Source organism: Leptonychotes weddellii, chromosome 3 (genome assembly GCF_054177405.1).
Source record: "Leptonychotes weddellii isolate Sample4059 chromosome 3, ASM5417740v2, whole genome shotgun sequence".
NCBI lineage: Eukaryota > Metazoa > Chordata > Mammalia > Carnivora > Phocidae > Leptonychotes > Leptonychotes weddellii.
In genome coordinates this window covers 30,839,469-30,857,692 of record NC_138371.1, presented here as the reverse complement: position 1 = coordinate 30,857,692, position 18,224 = coordinate 30,839,469, and the positions used below count along the sequence as shown (strand labels likewise).

At 36.3% G+C, this 18,224-nt stretch overlaps 1 protein-coding gene and 1 pseudogene across 1 annotated transcript in view; one reads left to right on the top strand and one right to left on the bottom strand.

The window, feature by feature from the left end:
• CATSPERT (catsper channel auxiliary subunit tau) overlaps positions 1–18,224 on the bottom strand; it is a 116,183-nt gene that overhangs the window by 81,742 nt on the left and 16,217 nt on the right. The window contains exons 2-3 of the mRNA XM_006748124.2: positions 4,474–4,560; positions 1,493–1,544 (exon numbers count right to left, since the gene is read on the bottom strand). Of these exons, the coding sequence (XP_006748187.2) occupies positions 1,493–1,544; positions 4,474–4,560 (139 nt within the window). The remainder of the gene's footprint in view (positions 1–1,492; positions 1,545–4,473; positions 4,561–18,224) is intronic.
• LOC115937331 (small ribosomal subunit protein uS8 pseudogene) lies at positions 15,856–16,933 on the top strand (annotated as a pseudogene).

The window sequence follows — 18,224 nt, the reverse complement described above, 5'->3', positions numbered from 1 at the left end:
CTCCACGCCCAGTGTGAGTGACCCTGAGATCATTACCTGAGCCGAAATCAAGACTCAGATACTTAACCAACTGAGCCACCCAGGAGCCCCTCTACATATTATTTTTAAGGTGACTAAATATTTGCAATATATAGTTAAAAACTTTTCTAAGCATAATTATGTGGAAATGCAAAAATTCAGAAGTCACTTGAGTTATTTTTAACATTAAGACAGCAAAATTTAAAGCAGTTTTCTATTCTCTTATTCATTTCACTATACACTTCAGTATACTATACTGTATTTTTATCTTTCATAGCACTCTATGCATTAAAACAATTTTGTTCATGGATCACTATATCAAAAACTAGTGATGTATGGTGACTAAGATAATATTAAAATAAAATAAAATAAAACAACTTTGTTTTTATGATTTAACTAATTATCTTCAAAAATCTCTTTATGCAGAATTCTCTTCAATAATTCACTTTATAGGAGCATCTGGCTGGCTCAGTCAGTTAAGCGTGTGCCTTCGGCTCATGTCATGACCCCAGGGTCCTGGGATGTAGTCCCACATCGGGCTCCCTGCTCAGCGGGGAGTCTGCTTCTTCCTCTGCCTCTACCCTCCCCACTCGTGCTCTCTCTCTCGTAAAAATAAATAAAATCTTAAAAAAAAAATTCACTTTATATAAAAAAGAAACACCAAGTCTTCATAATGAAACTGGTTTTATGCCATGAAAAATCTGATAATGAGCAATCAGTTTATTTAAAGGCACCAAGATAAATAAATCCTTCAAACAATGTTTAAGATAGCACAATTATTACTTAGAAATAATTAGTATTATCAACTAAGATATATATTTTTCCTTTTTTTTGGTAAGATATATATTTTTCCTTAAACTCATATAGTGATTGAGGTGGATTATGGATGGGTGAAAAACTTTCATCACTTTGCACATCAAAAGATGGTGTTTATTTTCCTCTGCTCTTGAATCTGGTCTGGCCCTGTGACTACTTTAATATGCACTGGACATGACCAGGGCTGGGTCTAGGACAGGGTAAGAGCAGCACCAGCCATGGTCCAAAATTTAAGGGGACACCCAAAACTTCAGTAATCAAAATAAATAATATTTTAATGTAATATTTTTTAAAAGATCAAAATTAATGCAGAAAAAAAATATGGTGGAAAAACAAGACCTTGGGACTCTATGGAAAGAGAGAAAGGTCTAACCATTTCAGCTTCCCAGCTAAGTCCAGTCTTCCAGGCATCCTCATTAAAACACCAGACACGTAAATGAGCCATTTTAGATATTCTAGCCCTTTTGAACTGCCAGCTGACCGCAGAGCCTGCTGTGATCATGGGGACAAGTGGTGCCTAGTGAATACACACAGTGATTGATAATAAAATGGTGAAGGTTTTAAGCCACTAAGTCGTGGAGTGTTTTAAGGCAACAATATGTAACTGAAACAGACATATATGATCATGGTATGGTTCTTAAATCAAAAGAAAGGATACTCCTAGGCGTGAAATGTCTGCAGTTCTTTATATGAACAGCAAGGCAGCCAACCTAAAACAATCAAAATAAAAACACAGCAAATGAGTTTTTAAAAGTTAACTTTCTTTCCATTTTATTCTATACCAAACTATGTATTTTTAAAAGCTCCACTTAGGTAATTTCTCTTATTAAAAATATTGTTTCTCATTAGAAATATCTAGTTAAGGGAAAACACCAGAAAACAGAAATACAGAAGAAAAATAGACGGGATTTATTCAAAGTAAAATTAAAATGAACAAGAATAGAAAGCAAAAAAAAAAAAAAAAAAAGAAGAAGAAAGAAAAAAGCACTAACTTAAATCTAACCATCACTCTTTGAATCATTGTTATTAGGTGAGAACTGACAAAGTGTAGCATCCTGCATATAATAATAAAAAATATGCCTTGCTTCAGATGGACTTTTTTATCCAGTATCCTAAAACCACTCTATTCATTCAATAATCATTCATCCACTACAACATCCCAAGGACTGTGAAATATTCCTTTTCTCTGTACAAAGTATTTCTAAATGTTAAATAAAATTATATCTCCTGCTTAAGCATAAAATCAAATAAAAAATAAATACAGGAATATTTGAATACTGATTTGCACTTTCAGCCAAATATATTTAGCCATGTTTGGTCTTAAAAACCAAGTAAAAACAATAGCAATATTATGTTAAACACTGTAGAACAAAATAAATGACCCAATAGTATTTTTAAATGTATGTAAATAATTTTAAAGATTTGGTTTTAAAATAATACAGAAAAAGAAATTAGCATCCAGGATTTAAGTAAAAGACTATGTCATGTGAATGATGAAATCCAAAGAAGAAAGTACTGTGGTCTACTTCTTAAGGAAACTTTGATATGAAATGTTATGTTAAAGGAAAGGTTCTAAGTTTTCAAATGCAAAGGGGTGTAAGGCATATTACACGATCTAGGCAGGATTTTAAATGGTACTGCCATAGGTGATTCCATGAATCATTTTTTTTCTTAAAATCACAGTTATATATGAGGAGGGTAAAACAGGGCAGTAGAACTACAATGTTGGATTGCATAACGCTATACATTAACATTCTGTCATAAATCATTGCCTGCCTGCCAAGTATTGAACATGAAGCCATGGGCAATTACCCTAACTTTCCTTATCTTTCGATAGCTCTTTATACTTTTATATCATAGATCCATATAAAAGAAAAAAGAAAAATTTCTATTCAAATATATTTTTATTTAAATTCAATTAGCCAACATATAATAAGTACATGATTAGTTTCAGAGGTAGAGGTCAGTGATTCATCAGTTGCATATTCACCCAGTGCTCATCACATCACATGCCCTCCTTAATGTCCATCACCCAGTTACCCCATCTCCCCACCCACCTCCCCTCCAGCAACCCTCAGTTTGTTTCCTAGAGTTAAGAGTCTCTCATGGTTTTTCAAATGTAGAAAAGTATTTAACACTTAAAAACACAATGATGACCATTCACAGGCTATGGATAACAAATGTTGCCACAAATTCTGAGACCCATCTGTGGCCCAACGCTATAAACATGTCAACATCTTCACCAACCCCCCAACATGCATGTAAAACAGGAAAGCAACTAGAAGGGTGTTCGCAAAAGCACTTTAGGCACCCAATTTTAAGACAGGCTTTTACACATTCTTTCCAAAAAAGGGCTCTATCAGAAAGAGGAATAGTTGGTTGTGATGTAGCTCTCATTGCAGACACTTGGACAAGCCTTGCCAAATACCTCAGAATAAATCAAAGAACTTTCAGAGAGAAAGTCACGTGACAAATCATACACCGAGAGGAGCTATCACATGCCAAACATCTGTCAAAAACTTCCAGCGGACTTTTAAAAGAAGGTTATTAATATCTAGCAATATGTAATTCAACTAAGGAAAATACAAACTACGAAGTTAGGAAGTGTGAATGAAATCAAAGTATCAATTCTGAAGGACTGTAGATGTCATACTCAAGAGTATGGGTTACGGAAATCAGTACGTCAACATAATGGCATGCATGATACCTTACAGCCAAAAGTGATTTCAAGTAATCTTTTTCTAAGTAGATTCGAACAGTGACTTTGACTGTGATATACGAAAGCGCTATAAAGTTATGTGGATAAATGCACTCTGTGCTCGTTTTGTAAAAACAAAATGTATACATTAATACAGTTTTACTTTTTCCCCCCAAAAATCATGGTGTTAAATAAATCATATATTTTTTAATCAAGAAAATGTATAGTATATGATAGGATCTAGAGAAGAAGGCCAAGAGAAACTCTCTCACTTCATACCCATTAACTATTCTAATGATGTTCAGGAAGAGAGAGAACTGTAAAAGAATGTCACAATATTTGATAGTTCTGAATGTACATAGATCCTCATGTCCTATATTCTATAGCACCCAAAGAAAAAAACAGATTTTTTTCTGGTTCTCAGCCCAGATATTTGGTCCTACCTGTGTGTTTGTGTGTATGTATGATTCATGAGTATGTTTGCTTTTGTTCCTGGGACTTGAGGGAAAGGTGTGGGGTCAATTTTCCAATCATAGCTCAAAGACTCTAAATCTGACAATAAATACAATCACCTGCCCAGCACAATAAAAATACTGAATCTTAGGCCCCATTCCCAGATTCTAAGTTAGCAGATCTTAGGTGGGGGCCAAGAATCAATGTTTTTAAAAAGTATACCAGATGATTCTGATGTAACTAGAGTCTGGGAATCCCTATATAGGGAACATTTTTTTTTTTCCTGTGAATCAAAATGCTTTCCATAATTTCAGTGATTACAGAATGCTCTTCTGACTTGATGGGAAAAAATGAACAATTCACAAATGTTATCAGAGAGAACCATTTTCTATATGTACTTTTTGATTATCAAATAATAAATATTAACTAGTCTTCACATAAATTAAGAAATAATCTGTACAGGTTTGTGGAGGATGAGTCTCACATACCACGTCCCCAAATGGTATCAAAGTTGGCACTTCAGGTGTTATTTCCAGTTCTTTACTTTCAGACCCTTTAAGAGTTTTTCTCAGCATCTACAATGTAAATAAATTAACATTAGACTTTAGAAGGCAAAGAAGAAATAGATAAAAGTTCATTTCAACAAGTATCTTATGAGAATCTACTAAGTAAAAGGTATTATTCTAGGCAGTGGAATATTAATATGAGTAGAAATCTCATCCCTACCCTCAATAAGGTTACCAGTAAGTTAGCAGAGAAGCAAAATGTAAACAAATATAAAATCATTCAGGGAATCATGAGAGAGGAGAGAAGGGCATAGTACCATGAATAATGAGCTCTGCTTGCTAACTAAAAATGACCATCATTACCACATTTTAGTCTTAATCTGATATGGACCAAGAACTGTATCCCACAGATGGCAGTGATCCTGCTTGCAAGTTATTCCAGTATTCATTCAGTTAATCAGCCACAGAAGGAACTGCAATTTAATAATTTGGAACAGCAAGTAAACGGGAATGGAGCAATGGACAAATGGCTTTTGGTTTTGAGTTGTGTCATTTCCTCCAGAGTAACTTCACTAACAGATATTTGTGGGTTGGTATTTAACTTTGTTCCTAAGGGCTCTGGTCACTACACATGACGGTTAACTTTTAAAAATTACAAGACATTTTCGTATAGATTTTAAAGAGAAACAGAAGGAAGGTGAATGGAGGGGAAATGTGAGGGGAATAGGGAAAACCAATTACAAAACTTGAAAAGAATTATATTTATCCCCAACCTTTGCTAACTTGAATCAACATGGCCTTACTTATAAACATTAACTTCCCAGGAATCTGTTGTTTTGTGTCTTTTCAAGAACCAACTGTTCAATATTTGATGTATGTAATAAATCCTGAGTTATGTTGAAATTTTTGCTTCAAAGTATATAACAAACACTTGAGTTGTACTAAAAAAATTTGTTGTACATATGTTGGGTCATTTTGCTATTGCTGCATCTGATTGGCTTAATGGGTTTTATATGTATGATTTTTATATATTTGTATAATTTGTAGTTTAAGGTAACTGAGTGACAATTACTATATTGTCACAAAAACACCAAACTGCGGTACATCATATGTGTATTCAATGTGGACCCTCATGCTTCCTAATGTTATGATAACCTTACTAATGGAAGTCTACTTTGAATGTGCATTTTAATAAATACAAGATAATTGGGGGGAAAATCCTTTAGAACACTCATGCTCAATTTATCCTTAACTATGTGGCAAAAATACTGCTTCTCCCCCCTCAGATCACTACCTTTTTACTTTCCTTATTTGAGCCGAGCTCTCTTCAGTGGCAGCAACATGAGCAAAACAACTCTTTGCCTAAATTCTATTAGAATCTTGAACAAAAGTTCTAAAGACTAGTCTCATAAGGCCTCCTCATACCACCTAGAATTTCTCCTGAACCTGAAGAGAATTTTTATTTCAGTTAATTCTACTATGTCACTTTTGGCCCCACTGTGAGTAAAAGTCCCTCTTGGCACATCTTTTAAAAGTCTATATATTCACTTACATTGTTCTGCACTTCTTCCCCAATGACCTTTTTGACCTACTCTCCCCCATTACAGTTTTATTTGGAAACCCACTAGCCTACACGCTTAGCTTTTCCAGTATAATCCTACTTCTTAGCCCTAACAGAAACCTCAGTGTCTTTACATTAATATTTACTATGTGTTAGCACAACTATATGCCTGGCACTGTGCTGCTTCCAGCTTGAAGTGTTCTTGTCCTTAGGAAATTCAGTCTGGTGTTGAAGACAGAGAGGTGGGAAAAACAAGAACAAAAACAAAAAAAACAATTACAGTTTCTCTATGAGAAGAACAACGGCTGAAAAAAGAGACTTTTATCTTTACTTTTTCTTTATCCAACCTAGATTTCCTACATGGGAAAAAAGAATAACTTATTTGATGGGTCAGATCTTCCCATTCATTCTGTAAACTACAAGTACCTGGAATTATTAACTCCAAAAAATATTTTTTAAATCCTCTTTCCCCTGCCTAACTCGGGAGCAATGACTCTTTTTTACCCTCTGTGGTTCTGTCCCCAGGAAACAAGGACACTCATAGCAAGGCCCAGGGATTATCCCCTAAAGTAGTGGAAGAAAATATTAGAATCTAACAATTTTCTTTAACAGATAAGAAAGTAAGCACATACAACTAACTATAAGCAGTAGACAAATATTCTGAGGAAAAGCGTGAGTTTTATACTCAGAGAGGTCGTACTACTGCCTTCATGAGTTCAGGGTATTGCATTTGTTATGTGGATTGACCACTTAACTAAGTACTTACCTTAAGTAGCATATTCAGTGTGCTTTACAAACAGATGAGGACTGAGCATAAAAAATTTCACGGCAAAATATTTTTCAAAAGTTGGCAAACATAAAGATAAACCATGTACTTTGGTCTTAGAAAAAGACAAATGTTCCAAATTTGCTAACCTTTTCTGGGGTGACAAATAACTATCAGCAGTATGTAAACTAGCAAATATTTTTAAATGGATATTTCTTAATCTGTCTTTTCAGAGTAAGGGAATGACATTTTAATAAGTGTGAAAATAACTTTTTTTTTTTTTAAAGATTTTATTTATTTGACAGAGAGAGACACAGCGAGAGAGGGAACACAAGCAGGGGGAGTGAGAGAGGGAGAAGCAGGCTCCCAAGGAGCAGGGAGCCCGATGCGGGACTCGATCCCCAGGACCCCGGGATCATGACCTGAGCCGAAGGCAGTCGCTCAACCGAGCCACCCAGGCACCCCGAAAATAACTCTTTTTGAAATGAACTCGTGTTAAGAACATTTTGAAAAGTATTGGAAATATTTTCATCCAGTGTTATATTCTGTGCGTGCAAATGTGCTATGATCACCCTACAAGCTCGTGGTATCACACTTCAACAACTTAGAAACCATTTCCTCATCTGTTTAAAAATCTCACAAAAGAAGGGTTTCAGCAGGTTAGGAGACCATTTTTCCTTTCAAATATAAAAATGCAACGCCTTCCAATTAGTTTGCCAGAACTAATTACTCAGAAAAGACGACATTTTACTGATAAAATCTGGACTAAAAACTTTGAAAAGGAGAACAAAAATGAAAAATGAGAAATGTGATTTTACTAAGCACAACCAAGATGCACCTCTTCCATTTGAAATTTCAAATCTTTGAAAGTATCTTTTTCAAATACAATAGCATTAAAAACTATATACTGAAATAATAAATTTGCCTTAGAATGAGACCTTCAAATTACTACATCACAAATATTAAATCATGCTTTTCAAAAACAGTAGTGCTTATTGAGCTCTGTACCACTAAGAAACAACATGGAAATTATTTTTCAAAATACTGCTTATCATTTTTAACTTTTTGTATATTGTAGAATTTATACAGTAAATTACAGTATGCTTATGTAATGTATAAATAAATACACAAACATTGGTGATAGATGTTCATATGTTTTTTATTGATACTGTGCAGTCAATGCAATTTGGAGACTACTTCTACAGAGTCACAGCTAAATGCCTATAATTTGTCTCACTTTCCTAAGTATGCCTTTCTGGAGGCTTTAAGCTGCCAGTTTCCATGCATATTCCCACCTAGCCAGTCTGCTTAGAATGAAGCAGGCTACCTTCTCCATTTCATACATGCTGCCTTCAATTTGAGATGGAGGAGGGGGTTCCAGAATAGTTCCCAGTTTAGACTCATTACCAGAAAGCCTTAGATAAAATCGATACTTAGTTCCTCATTTGACTGTCCACTTTTTAGCAAATACTAATGGCCACAACCCTGCAGCAAAAGAGAAGCAAGAGATGATATTCCAGTACCAAGACCCATCCAGGATGCCTATGAAATATCTCATATAAACACGTGGCAAGGGGAGTGGGGAGAAAGTGTTAGGGAAGGAGGTGATGATTACTTCAAGTGAGTTTGAAGAGGAAAAAAATTAAGAACTAGAGGGAGAGAAGCTTAGAATAAGTAAGTGTAAAAGCATAAAGAATCAAGGCATAGTTTTATTACATTATTATATTTATATAATATACATATATTATACTGAGATACATATACTTAGGTATAATAAGTATGTATACTTACATATAAATATATAAATACTATAATACGCATGTTCATATTATACTTATATATTTATATAGGTAAATACTATTGCCTCACGATATATATATATATATATATACACACACACACACACACAGATGGCCATCAAATAACATGAATTTGAACTGTGTGGGTTCACTTATACAACAGTTTTTTCCAATAAATTTATGTACAGTACTATAAATATTTTCATTTCCTTATGATTTTCTTAACATTTTCCTTTATTTTATTGTAAGAATACAGTATATAATGCATATAGCATACAAAATATGTGTTAATGAACTGTTTATGTCATCAGTAAAGCTTCCAGTCAACAGTAGACATTAGTAGCAAATTTTGGAGGGAATCAAAAGTTATACATGGATTTTCAACTGCATGGAGGTCAGTGTCCCTGACCCTCATGTTGTTCAAGAGTCAACTCTAAATAATTCATCTCCTCAAATTGAACTATAGATTCAATGCAACCAAATTCAAAGTCCCGAAAAGTCTTCCTACAGAAATTGATGAGATTTTCCAAAAATTAATATGGAAATGGAAAATCCAAGAACAGCTAAGACCATCTTAAAGAAGAAAAACAAAATGAAGTATTAAAAAATTAAAGAAATAACGACATTATTTCTTAATGTTTGAACACATTAGCAAAAGCATAGATAAATGCACCAAAGAAACTGATTAGAGTCTAGAAATAGACCCTGACACAGGAACTTCACTTGTGACAAAGTTGGTACTGTAGAATAGTAGAGAAAAAACACTCTAAGGTAGGTCAGGTAGAAATCACCATGCCAGAAAAAAAAAAGAATAAAAGGAAGAAGGTGAGAGAGAAAAAAAAGAAAAGAAAATCTGACTTATAACTCACACCATATACACAAAAATCAGTTATAGGTGAATTGTTGATCTTGGTGTCAAAGGAAAAACAATAACAAGATAATACACGAGAATATTTCCATGAGGTTGGAGTAGAAGATTTCCAAAACAGAACACAAAGAGCAATAACCATAAATAAGAAAGTTTGATACAGTAAACTCCATTAAATTTAATAACTTCTGCTTATCAAAAGATGTCATACATATTTGGAAGAAAATATTTACAACATGTATGGTACAAGTGACAAAGAGCCTATAACTAGAATATATACACAAACTTATATAAATTAATAAGAAAAAGACCAACAGTCCAAAAGAAAAATGAAAAAGAGACTTCAATAGGCATTTCACAAAAGAGTTTATGTGATGGCTAGTAAGCATTTGGAAGGGAACTCACCCTCATTAGTCATCAGGGGAAAAAAGTTAACACCACAAAGAGATAACACTAACATATTTCTCGGATAGTTAAAAATAAAGACACTGACAATATCAAGTGGCAAGGATGTGGAGTAACTAGAATTCTAATACACTGCCAGTAAGAATATAAATTGGTCTATCTTCTTTGAAAAACTGTTTAGTATTATGTACTGAATTTGAGCATATATATAATTATGACCCAGAAATTCCATTACTAGATACATCCTCAACAGCATACCTCTACTGCTCTCTTTTTTTTTTTAAAGATTTTATTTATTTATTTGAGAGAGAGAAAGAGAAAGCATGAGCAGAGGGAAGGGCAGAGGGAGAAACAGGCTCCCTGCTGAGCAGGAAGCCCAACATGGGACTCGATCCCAGGACCCAAGATCATGACCTGAGCCTAAGGCAGAGCTTAACCGACTGAGCCATGCAGGCACCGCTCTACCTCTCTCTTATAAAGGCATTTGTGATTACATTTAGGGCCCAACTCAGATAATCTGGGATGATCTCCCCATCTCAAAATCCTAAAATTCATTGTTATCTCCAAGCTCATTGCCATATAAGGCATATAAACTACTACAACTATAAATAATTTTATGCTAACAAATTAGACAATTTAGGTGAAATGGAAAAATTCCTAGAAAGACACAAATTACCAAAACTGACTCAAGAAGAAAGAATATCTGAAAAGACCTATAATAAGTAAAGAAATTGAATTAGTAACTAAAACTGCCTAAAAAGAAAAACTCAGGCCCAGACTATTTCACTGGTGAATTCTACCAAACACTTAAAGAAGAAATTATAAAATCCTTCGCAAACTCTTTCAGGGAAAAAAAAGGAGGGTTGGGAGGAAGACAAAGGAACGAACACTCCCCAAGATATTCTATGAGGTCAAAATTATGTTCATACCAAAGCCAGACAGATATTGCAAGATGAGAAAATGAATAGAGGGAAAAATCCTCAACAAAATATGAGTAAGCCAAATCCAGCAACATATAAAGAGCACCATATGCCATGACAAAGTGGGATTTTTCCATCTGAAAATCAATTAACGTAATAAACCATATTAATAAAAATGTCCAAAAAAGAACAAAAATCACGTGATCATTTCAAGAGATACAGAAAACATATTTGACAAAATCTAAAATTCATTCTTAATAAAAACTCTGAACAGACTAGGAATAGGAAGGAACTTACCTAATATCACACTCAATGGTGAAAGACTGAATAAATACTTTTCCCCTAAGATCGGTAAGGCAAGTGTTCACTCACTACCTTTAATCAGCATTGTACTGTAGGTTATATCCAATGCAGTCAGACAAGAAAAAGAAAAAGTATCCACATTTGAAAGAGAGGGGTAAAACTGGTCTTTATATACAGGCATTACACTCCCATATATATAGAAAGTCTAAAGAAATCCACACACACAAAAAGAAATTACTAGAACTAATAAACAAGCTCAATGAAATATCAGGATACAAGAACAAAATACAAAAAAAACTTTTGTATTTCTATATAATAGCAATGAAAACAAGTATATTTTGAAATAGCACCAAAATAACAAAATCCTGAGGAATAAATTTAACAGAAGAAATGTAGTAAATTTAACAGAAGAAGCATAACAAAATAATAAACTTAGCAGAAAAAAACATTAACACTTGTGCACTGAAAACAACAAAATATTTCTAAGTGAAATTAAAGATCTAAATGCATGGCAAATATTACACATTCACAGATGGAAAGATTCAATACTGGTAGGATATCAATTCCCAATAAAATATACAAACCACTAACTAACTTAATCAAGAAAAGGGGATATAACACAATTAAGACATTCCAGTCCAGGCACCAGGGTGGCAGAGTTGGTTAAGCGACTGCCTTCAGCTCAGGTCATGATCCTAGAGTCCCAGGATGGAGTCCCGCATCGGGCTCCCTGCTCAGCGGGGAGTCTGCTGTCTCCCTCTGACCCTCCCTCCCTCTCATGCTCTCTCTCTCTCAAATAAATAAATAAATAAATAAATAAATAAAAAGACTTTCCAGTCCATGATGGTGATACAGGAAGACCCTGAACTCACTTCCTCCACAGAACACACCAAATTATACCTATTAATAGAAAAATTCCTCCTGAAGAAAAACTGAAGGCTGACTGAACAGCTTCTGAAAACCAAAGATAGAGAGATGAGTGGGAGAACAGCAAGAGAAACAGAGATGTGGTAACAAAGGTAACCCCCACCCCCAGGATACTGCGAATGGCAGTGGGAAGGGATAGTACTGAGGAACTGGGAAGGGAACAGATTCCTCTGTCCTTGGGCACAAACAAACAAACAAAAAACCCTGCAGTTTAAAAGAGGAACTAGTATATAAGAGAGACAACAAAGCCTAGACTAGAGCAGTATTTGGACATGATAATGGGCAGATCCATTTGTCACAGCAAGCTTGTGACCTCAGCAAGCCCAGGATCCACAAGACCACACCAGTCCCAATTGCACTGGGGCACAGAAAAAAAAAAAAAAAAATCCAGGGTTTAAAAAGGCCAAGGAGATGTGGGAATGCTCTCTCTCCTTCCACCTTAAAAGCCCAGACCAGAACAGGATCTGGCTCACAGTGAGCTCACAACCTCAGTGAACCCAGAGTCTATAAGACCACACCAGCCTCTGTGGTGCTGGGGCACAGAATATAAGCTACATGTGTAAATTTTATGTAAAAATTATCTTCATTTTTATTTTTTTAAGTTTTTAAAATTTGTCTTGTCTTCTTAAAATTCTTTTTGGGCTTATTTATTTATTCATTCCATAAAAAGCCAGTTTCAAACAGTAACTAGCATATACTGCCACAGCTCCAGCCAGCCACCAATAGTCACCAAGGACACACAGTCTACATAGAGGACACCATACACAAAAACACTCCTTCAAGGTTAGGAGAAGTAGTCTTTCTGCCTGATCCATAAATATAAACACAGAAAGTCAAGCAAAATGGGGAGAGAGAAAAATATGTTTCAAAAGAAAGAACAGGAAAAAACTTCAGAAAAAAAACTAATTGAAACAAAGATAAGCAAGATGCCTGGTAAAGAATTTAAAGTAATGATTGTAAACATATTCACTGGACTGGAGCAAAGAGGGAACTCAGTAGTCTGTCAATATAGAGATAGAAAATATTAAAAAGAACCAATCAGTTACCATAACTGAAATGAAAAACACACTAGAGGGACTTGAGAGTAAATTAGAAAATGCAGAAGAATGTATCAGTGAACTAGATGAAAGGGTAATGGAAAGCACAAAAGCTGAACAGTAAAAAGAGAACAGAACTTAAAAAAAAAAACTGAGGATAGATTAAGAGATCTCTTGGACAACATGAAGTGAACAAACATTATAGGAGTCCCAGGTGAAAAGTATAAAAAAAGCTATTAGAGGAAATAATAACAGAAAACTTTCCTAACCTGAAGATGGAAATAGACATCCAAATCCAAGAAACACACAGAGTCCCAAACAAGATGAACCCAAGGAGGTCCACACTACGGCACATAATACTTAAAATGTCAAATGCTGGGGGAGATAGTGGAGTGGGAGGATCCTAGTCTCATCTTGTCCCACAGACACACCTAGATAACACCCACATCAGTGTAACTAACCCAGAAAATGATGGGAAGATTGGCAGATCAGGCTTTCCACAGTTAATTGTAGAGAGGAGGCCACATCAAAAAATGGTAGGAAGGCTGGAGACACACTCAGGAACCAAACTGACCCGCAAGACTGACTGCAGGAGGGAGGGACATTGCAGGCATGAAGAAGAGGAAGAGCAAATCCCATATCAGTCATCCCAGGCATGGGGAACCTGCACTGGGAAGATGAATCCCCATAACATTTGACTCTGAAACTAGAGGGGCTTAACTTTGCAAGTTTTTACAATCAGTGGGGCTAAACACCAGGAACATTAAAAATAAGCAGGCTTGGCTCTTCAAGAGCCAAAGGGCTATAGAAAACTGTGTCCTTGGCATTAAAAAGACAGCATGACAAAAACCCTGCAAGTTATAACATAGAAGCAGAAGTTTCTGAGGCACCTGGGGTATCCCGGAAGAATTCTTTGCTGGTCTCAGAGCCTGCACAGGAAGGGCAAGTTCCTTTGTGAAGCTCATCTAAGAACAAAGGAGCTAGCTGGTACCATTTCTTTCTCCTGCCCACCAGTCTACATTCACTGACACTTGTGGAAAGCAGCCCAAACACTTTCCACCAGCTTGCTAACAGTGCACCACACCCCCACTTTCTCCTGCAGATCCATGCCATTTAACACTCCCCACTAGAGAGGAGTCTATCCAAGGAGGTGCCAAAAACATGGCATTGTGCAAGCAGCCTAGTGGCCAGCACCACTCCAAAGTAACTCCTGCCCTGGGAGGAGTTCACACACACACACACCAGTTCAACTGTAGCCCAATGCTGGGGGCAGACATATAATCTGACTACTGGCCCCAACCACCAACAAAAACCTCACAGGGTGCAGCACACAGAGAGCACCCAGTAGTTCAGGGTCACTGCAACCTCCAACAGAGAAACTGGGGCAAACATCTGGTCTTACTGTAGGCCCTGCCCACCAACAAAGCCTTCCAAGGGACAATGCAGGCAGAGTGTCCTGCAGTTCACTACAACTGTAGTTCTAACAAACAAGCTGAGTGCAGGCATCTGGTCTGACCCAACTCAAGCCCGAGGTGACCACAGACTGGCCCCTTACAGCACAGGGACTAAACCTTGCCCACAACAAGCAAACAAGGCCATTGCAGATGATGGTACTGAAGGCAAACAGAGCTCAACCACAACAGGAAGTACACTGCACACTTAGAAGATACCCCTGAAGCACCTGGTTCTGGTGAACAGGGGACATTGCACTATAGGGCACTACAGGTCCTCCTCTTCATAAGGCCACTACTTGAATAGCAGGAGATGTAGCTGGCTTTCCTAACACATAGAAATAGACACAGAGAGCCTGGCAAAATGAGGAGACAGAGGAATATGCCCCAAACACAAATAAAAGCAAGACAGCCAAATGAAAGAGATAAGTAACATGCCTGATAAAGAATTTAAAGTAATGGTCACAAAGATACGCACTGGACTTGAGAAAAGAGAGAACCCCGAGAACTTCAACAAAGAGAAAACATAAAAAAGCATGAATCAGAGATGAAGAACACAATAAATGAATTTAAAAATACACTAGAGGGAATAAATTGTAGACCAGAGGAAGTACAAGAACAGATCAGTGAGCTGGGAGACAGAATAATGAAAATCAAATGGAACAGGAGAAAGAAAAATAATAAAAAAATGAGAATAGATTTTTTTTAAAGATTTTATTTATTTACTTGAGAGAGAGACAGAGGGAGCACAAGCAGGGGGAGGAGAAGGGGCAGAGGGAGAGGGAGAAACAGACTTCCTGCCGAGTGGGGAGTCCAACACAGAGCTTGATCCCAGGACCCTGAGATCATGACTTGAGCTGAAGTCAGACACTTAATCAACTGGGCCACCCAGGTGCCCCCCCCAAAATGAGCATAGATTAAGAGAACTTAGTGACACCATCAAGTGTAACAATGTTTGCATTATAAGGATCACAGAAGGAGAAAAAAGAAAGAAGGGAACAGAAAATTTGAAAAAAATAGTATCTGAAATCTGGAGAAGGAAACAAATATCCAGATCCAGCACGCACAGAAAGCCCCCAACAAAATCAACCCAAGGAGGCCCACACTAAGACACAGGGTAACAAAAGTGGCAATAAGTAATTATTAAGAGGGAATTTTAAAAGCAACAAGAGGAAACATTACATACAAAGGAGACCACTTAAGTCTACCAGCTAATTTTTCAGCAGAAATTTTGCAGGCCAGAAGGAAGTAACATGATATATTCAAAGTGCTGAAACAAACAAACAAAAATATGCGACCAAGAGTACTCTACCCTGCAAGGCTATCACTCAGAATAGAAGAAGAGATAGAGTTTCCAGATGAACAAAAGTTAAAGAAATTCACCACCCACTAAACCAAGTCTTACAAGAAATGTTAAAGGGGATTGAGTGGAAAGAAAAGACCATAAACAGAAGTAAGAAAAGCAGAAGGCACAAAAGCAGTAAAATTAAGTATATCTGTAAAAATTGGTGGAGAGAGTCATAAAAGGATTTTAACAATGACACTATAGCGATAGGCCACCTGCTTCCCATAACTGTGCACTCACCCCTCCTGTCCTCTTTCCACCATCTTTCCATGCCGCCATAATGGTGCACATGAATGTCCTGGAAGATGCTCTCAAGAGCATTAACAATGCTGAAAACAGAGGCCAATGCCAGGTTCTTATTAGGCCATGCTCCAAAGTCATCATCTGGTTTCTCACTGTGATGATGAAGCATGGTTACATTGGTGAATTTGAAAGCACTGATGATCACAGAGTGGGGAAAATTGTTGTGAACCTCACAGACAGGTTAAACAAGTGTGGAGTGATCAGCCCCAGATTTGATGTACAACTGAAAGATCTAGAAAAACGGCAGAATAACCTGCTCCCATTCTGCCAGTTTGGTTTCACTGCACTGACAACCTCAGCTGGCATCATGGACCATGAAGAAGCAAGACGAAAGCACAAAGGAGGGAAAATCCTGGGATTCTTTTTCTAGGGATGTAGTATATACATGCAAATAAAATGCCTCAATGGAAAAAAAATAAAAATAAACAATGACACTATATATCTGAAATGTAGGGGTTGGGAGAAGAGTAAAAATTTAGTGCTTTCAGAATGGGTTCAAACTTAAGCCAATATCAACTTAATATAAACTGTTATACACACAAGATGTTATATATAAACCTAATGGTAACCACAAATCAAAAACCTATAATAGATATGCAAAAAATAAAGAAAAGGAATTCAAGCACTAAAGAAAGCCATCAAACCATGAAAGAAGAAAACAAGAGAGAAAAGGAAAAGAAAAGAACTATAAAAATAACCATAAAACTGGGGTGCCTGGGTGGCTCAGTCATTAAGCAGCTGCCTTTGGCTCAGGTCATGATCCCAGGGTCCTGGGATCGAGCCCCACATCAGGCTCCCTGCTCCAAAGGAAGCCTGCTTCTCCCTCCCCCACTCCCCCTGCTTGTGTTCCCTCTATCGCTCTCTCTGTCAAATAAATTTTAAAACTATTTTTTAAAAAATAACCATAAAACAACAAAATGACAATAAGTACATATCTATTGATAATTACTTTGGATATAGACTAAACTTTCTGATCAAAAGACATAAGGTGACAGAATGAATAAAAAAGCAAGACCTATACGCTGCCTATAGGAGATTCATTTCAGACCTAAAGACACATGCAGACTGAAAGTGAAGGGATGGAGGTGCCTGGGTGCTCAGTTGGTTAAGCATCCGACTCTTGATCTCAGCTCAGATCTTGATCTCAGGGTCATGAGTTCAAGCCCTGCACTGGGCTCCATGCTGGGCATGGAGCCTACTTTAAAAATAAACAAACAAACAAAAAAAAAAGTGAAGGGATGGAAAAACATTTATCATAGAAATGAAGATGAAAAGAAACCCAGGGCAGTGATACTTAATAGGCTTCAAACAAAACAGACTTCAAAACAAAGACTGTAACAAGAGATGAAGAACACTACATAATCATAAAGAGAACAAAAAGATATAACAATTGTAAATATTTATGCACCTAACAAGGGAGCACTCAAATACATAAAGTACCTATTAACAAACATAAGGAAGTAATTGATGGTTATACAATAATAGAGGGGACATCGACACCCCACTTATCTCAATAGATCATCCAAACAGAAAATCAACAAGTGGCTTTGAATGACACATTGGACCAAATGGATATAACAGATATATTCAGAACATGCTATCCAAAACAGCAGAATATACATTCTTTTCAAGTGCACATGAAATTTCTCCAGAATAGATACCATGTTAGGTGACAAATCAAGTATGAACAAATTCAAAAAGACTAAAGTCATATCATGCATCTTTTCAGACCACAACACCATGAAACTAGAAATTAACCACAAGAAAAAATCTGGAAAGAACAAAAGTACATCGAGGTTAAATAACATGCTACTCAACAATGAATGGGTCAACCAAGAAATCAAAGAGGAAGTCAAAAAACACATGGAGACAAATGAAAATGAATATACAACAGTCGAAAACCATTGGAATAGAGAAAAGCTGTTATAAGTTTATAGCAATACAAGCCTACCTCAAGAATGAAGAAAAATCTCCAATAAACAACCCAACCTTACACCTACCAGAGCCAGAAAAAGAGGAACAAAGTAAAAAAATCAGTAGAAGAAAGG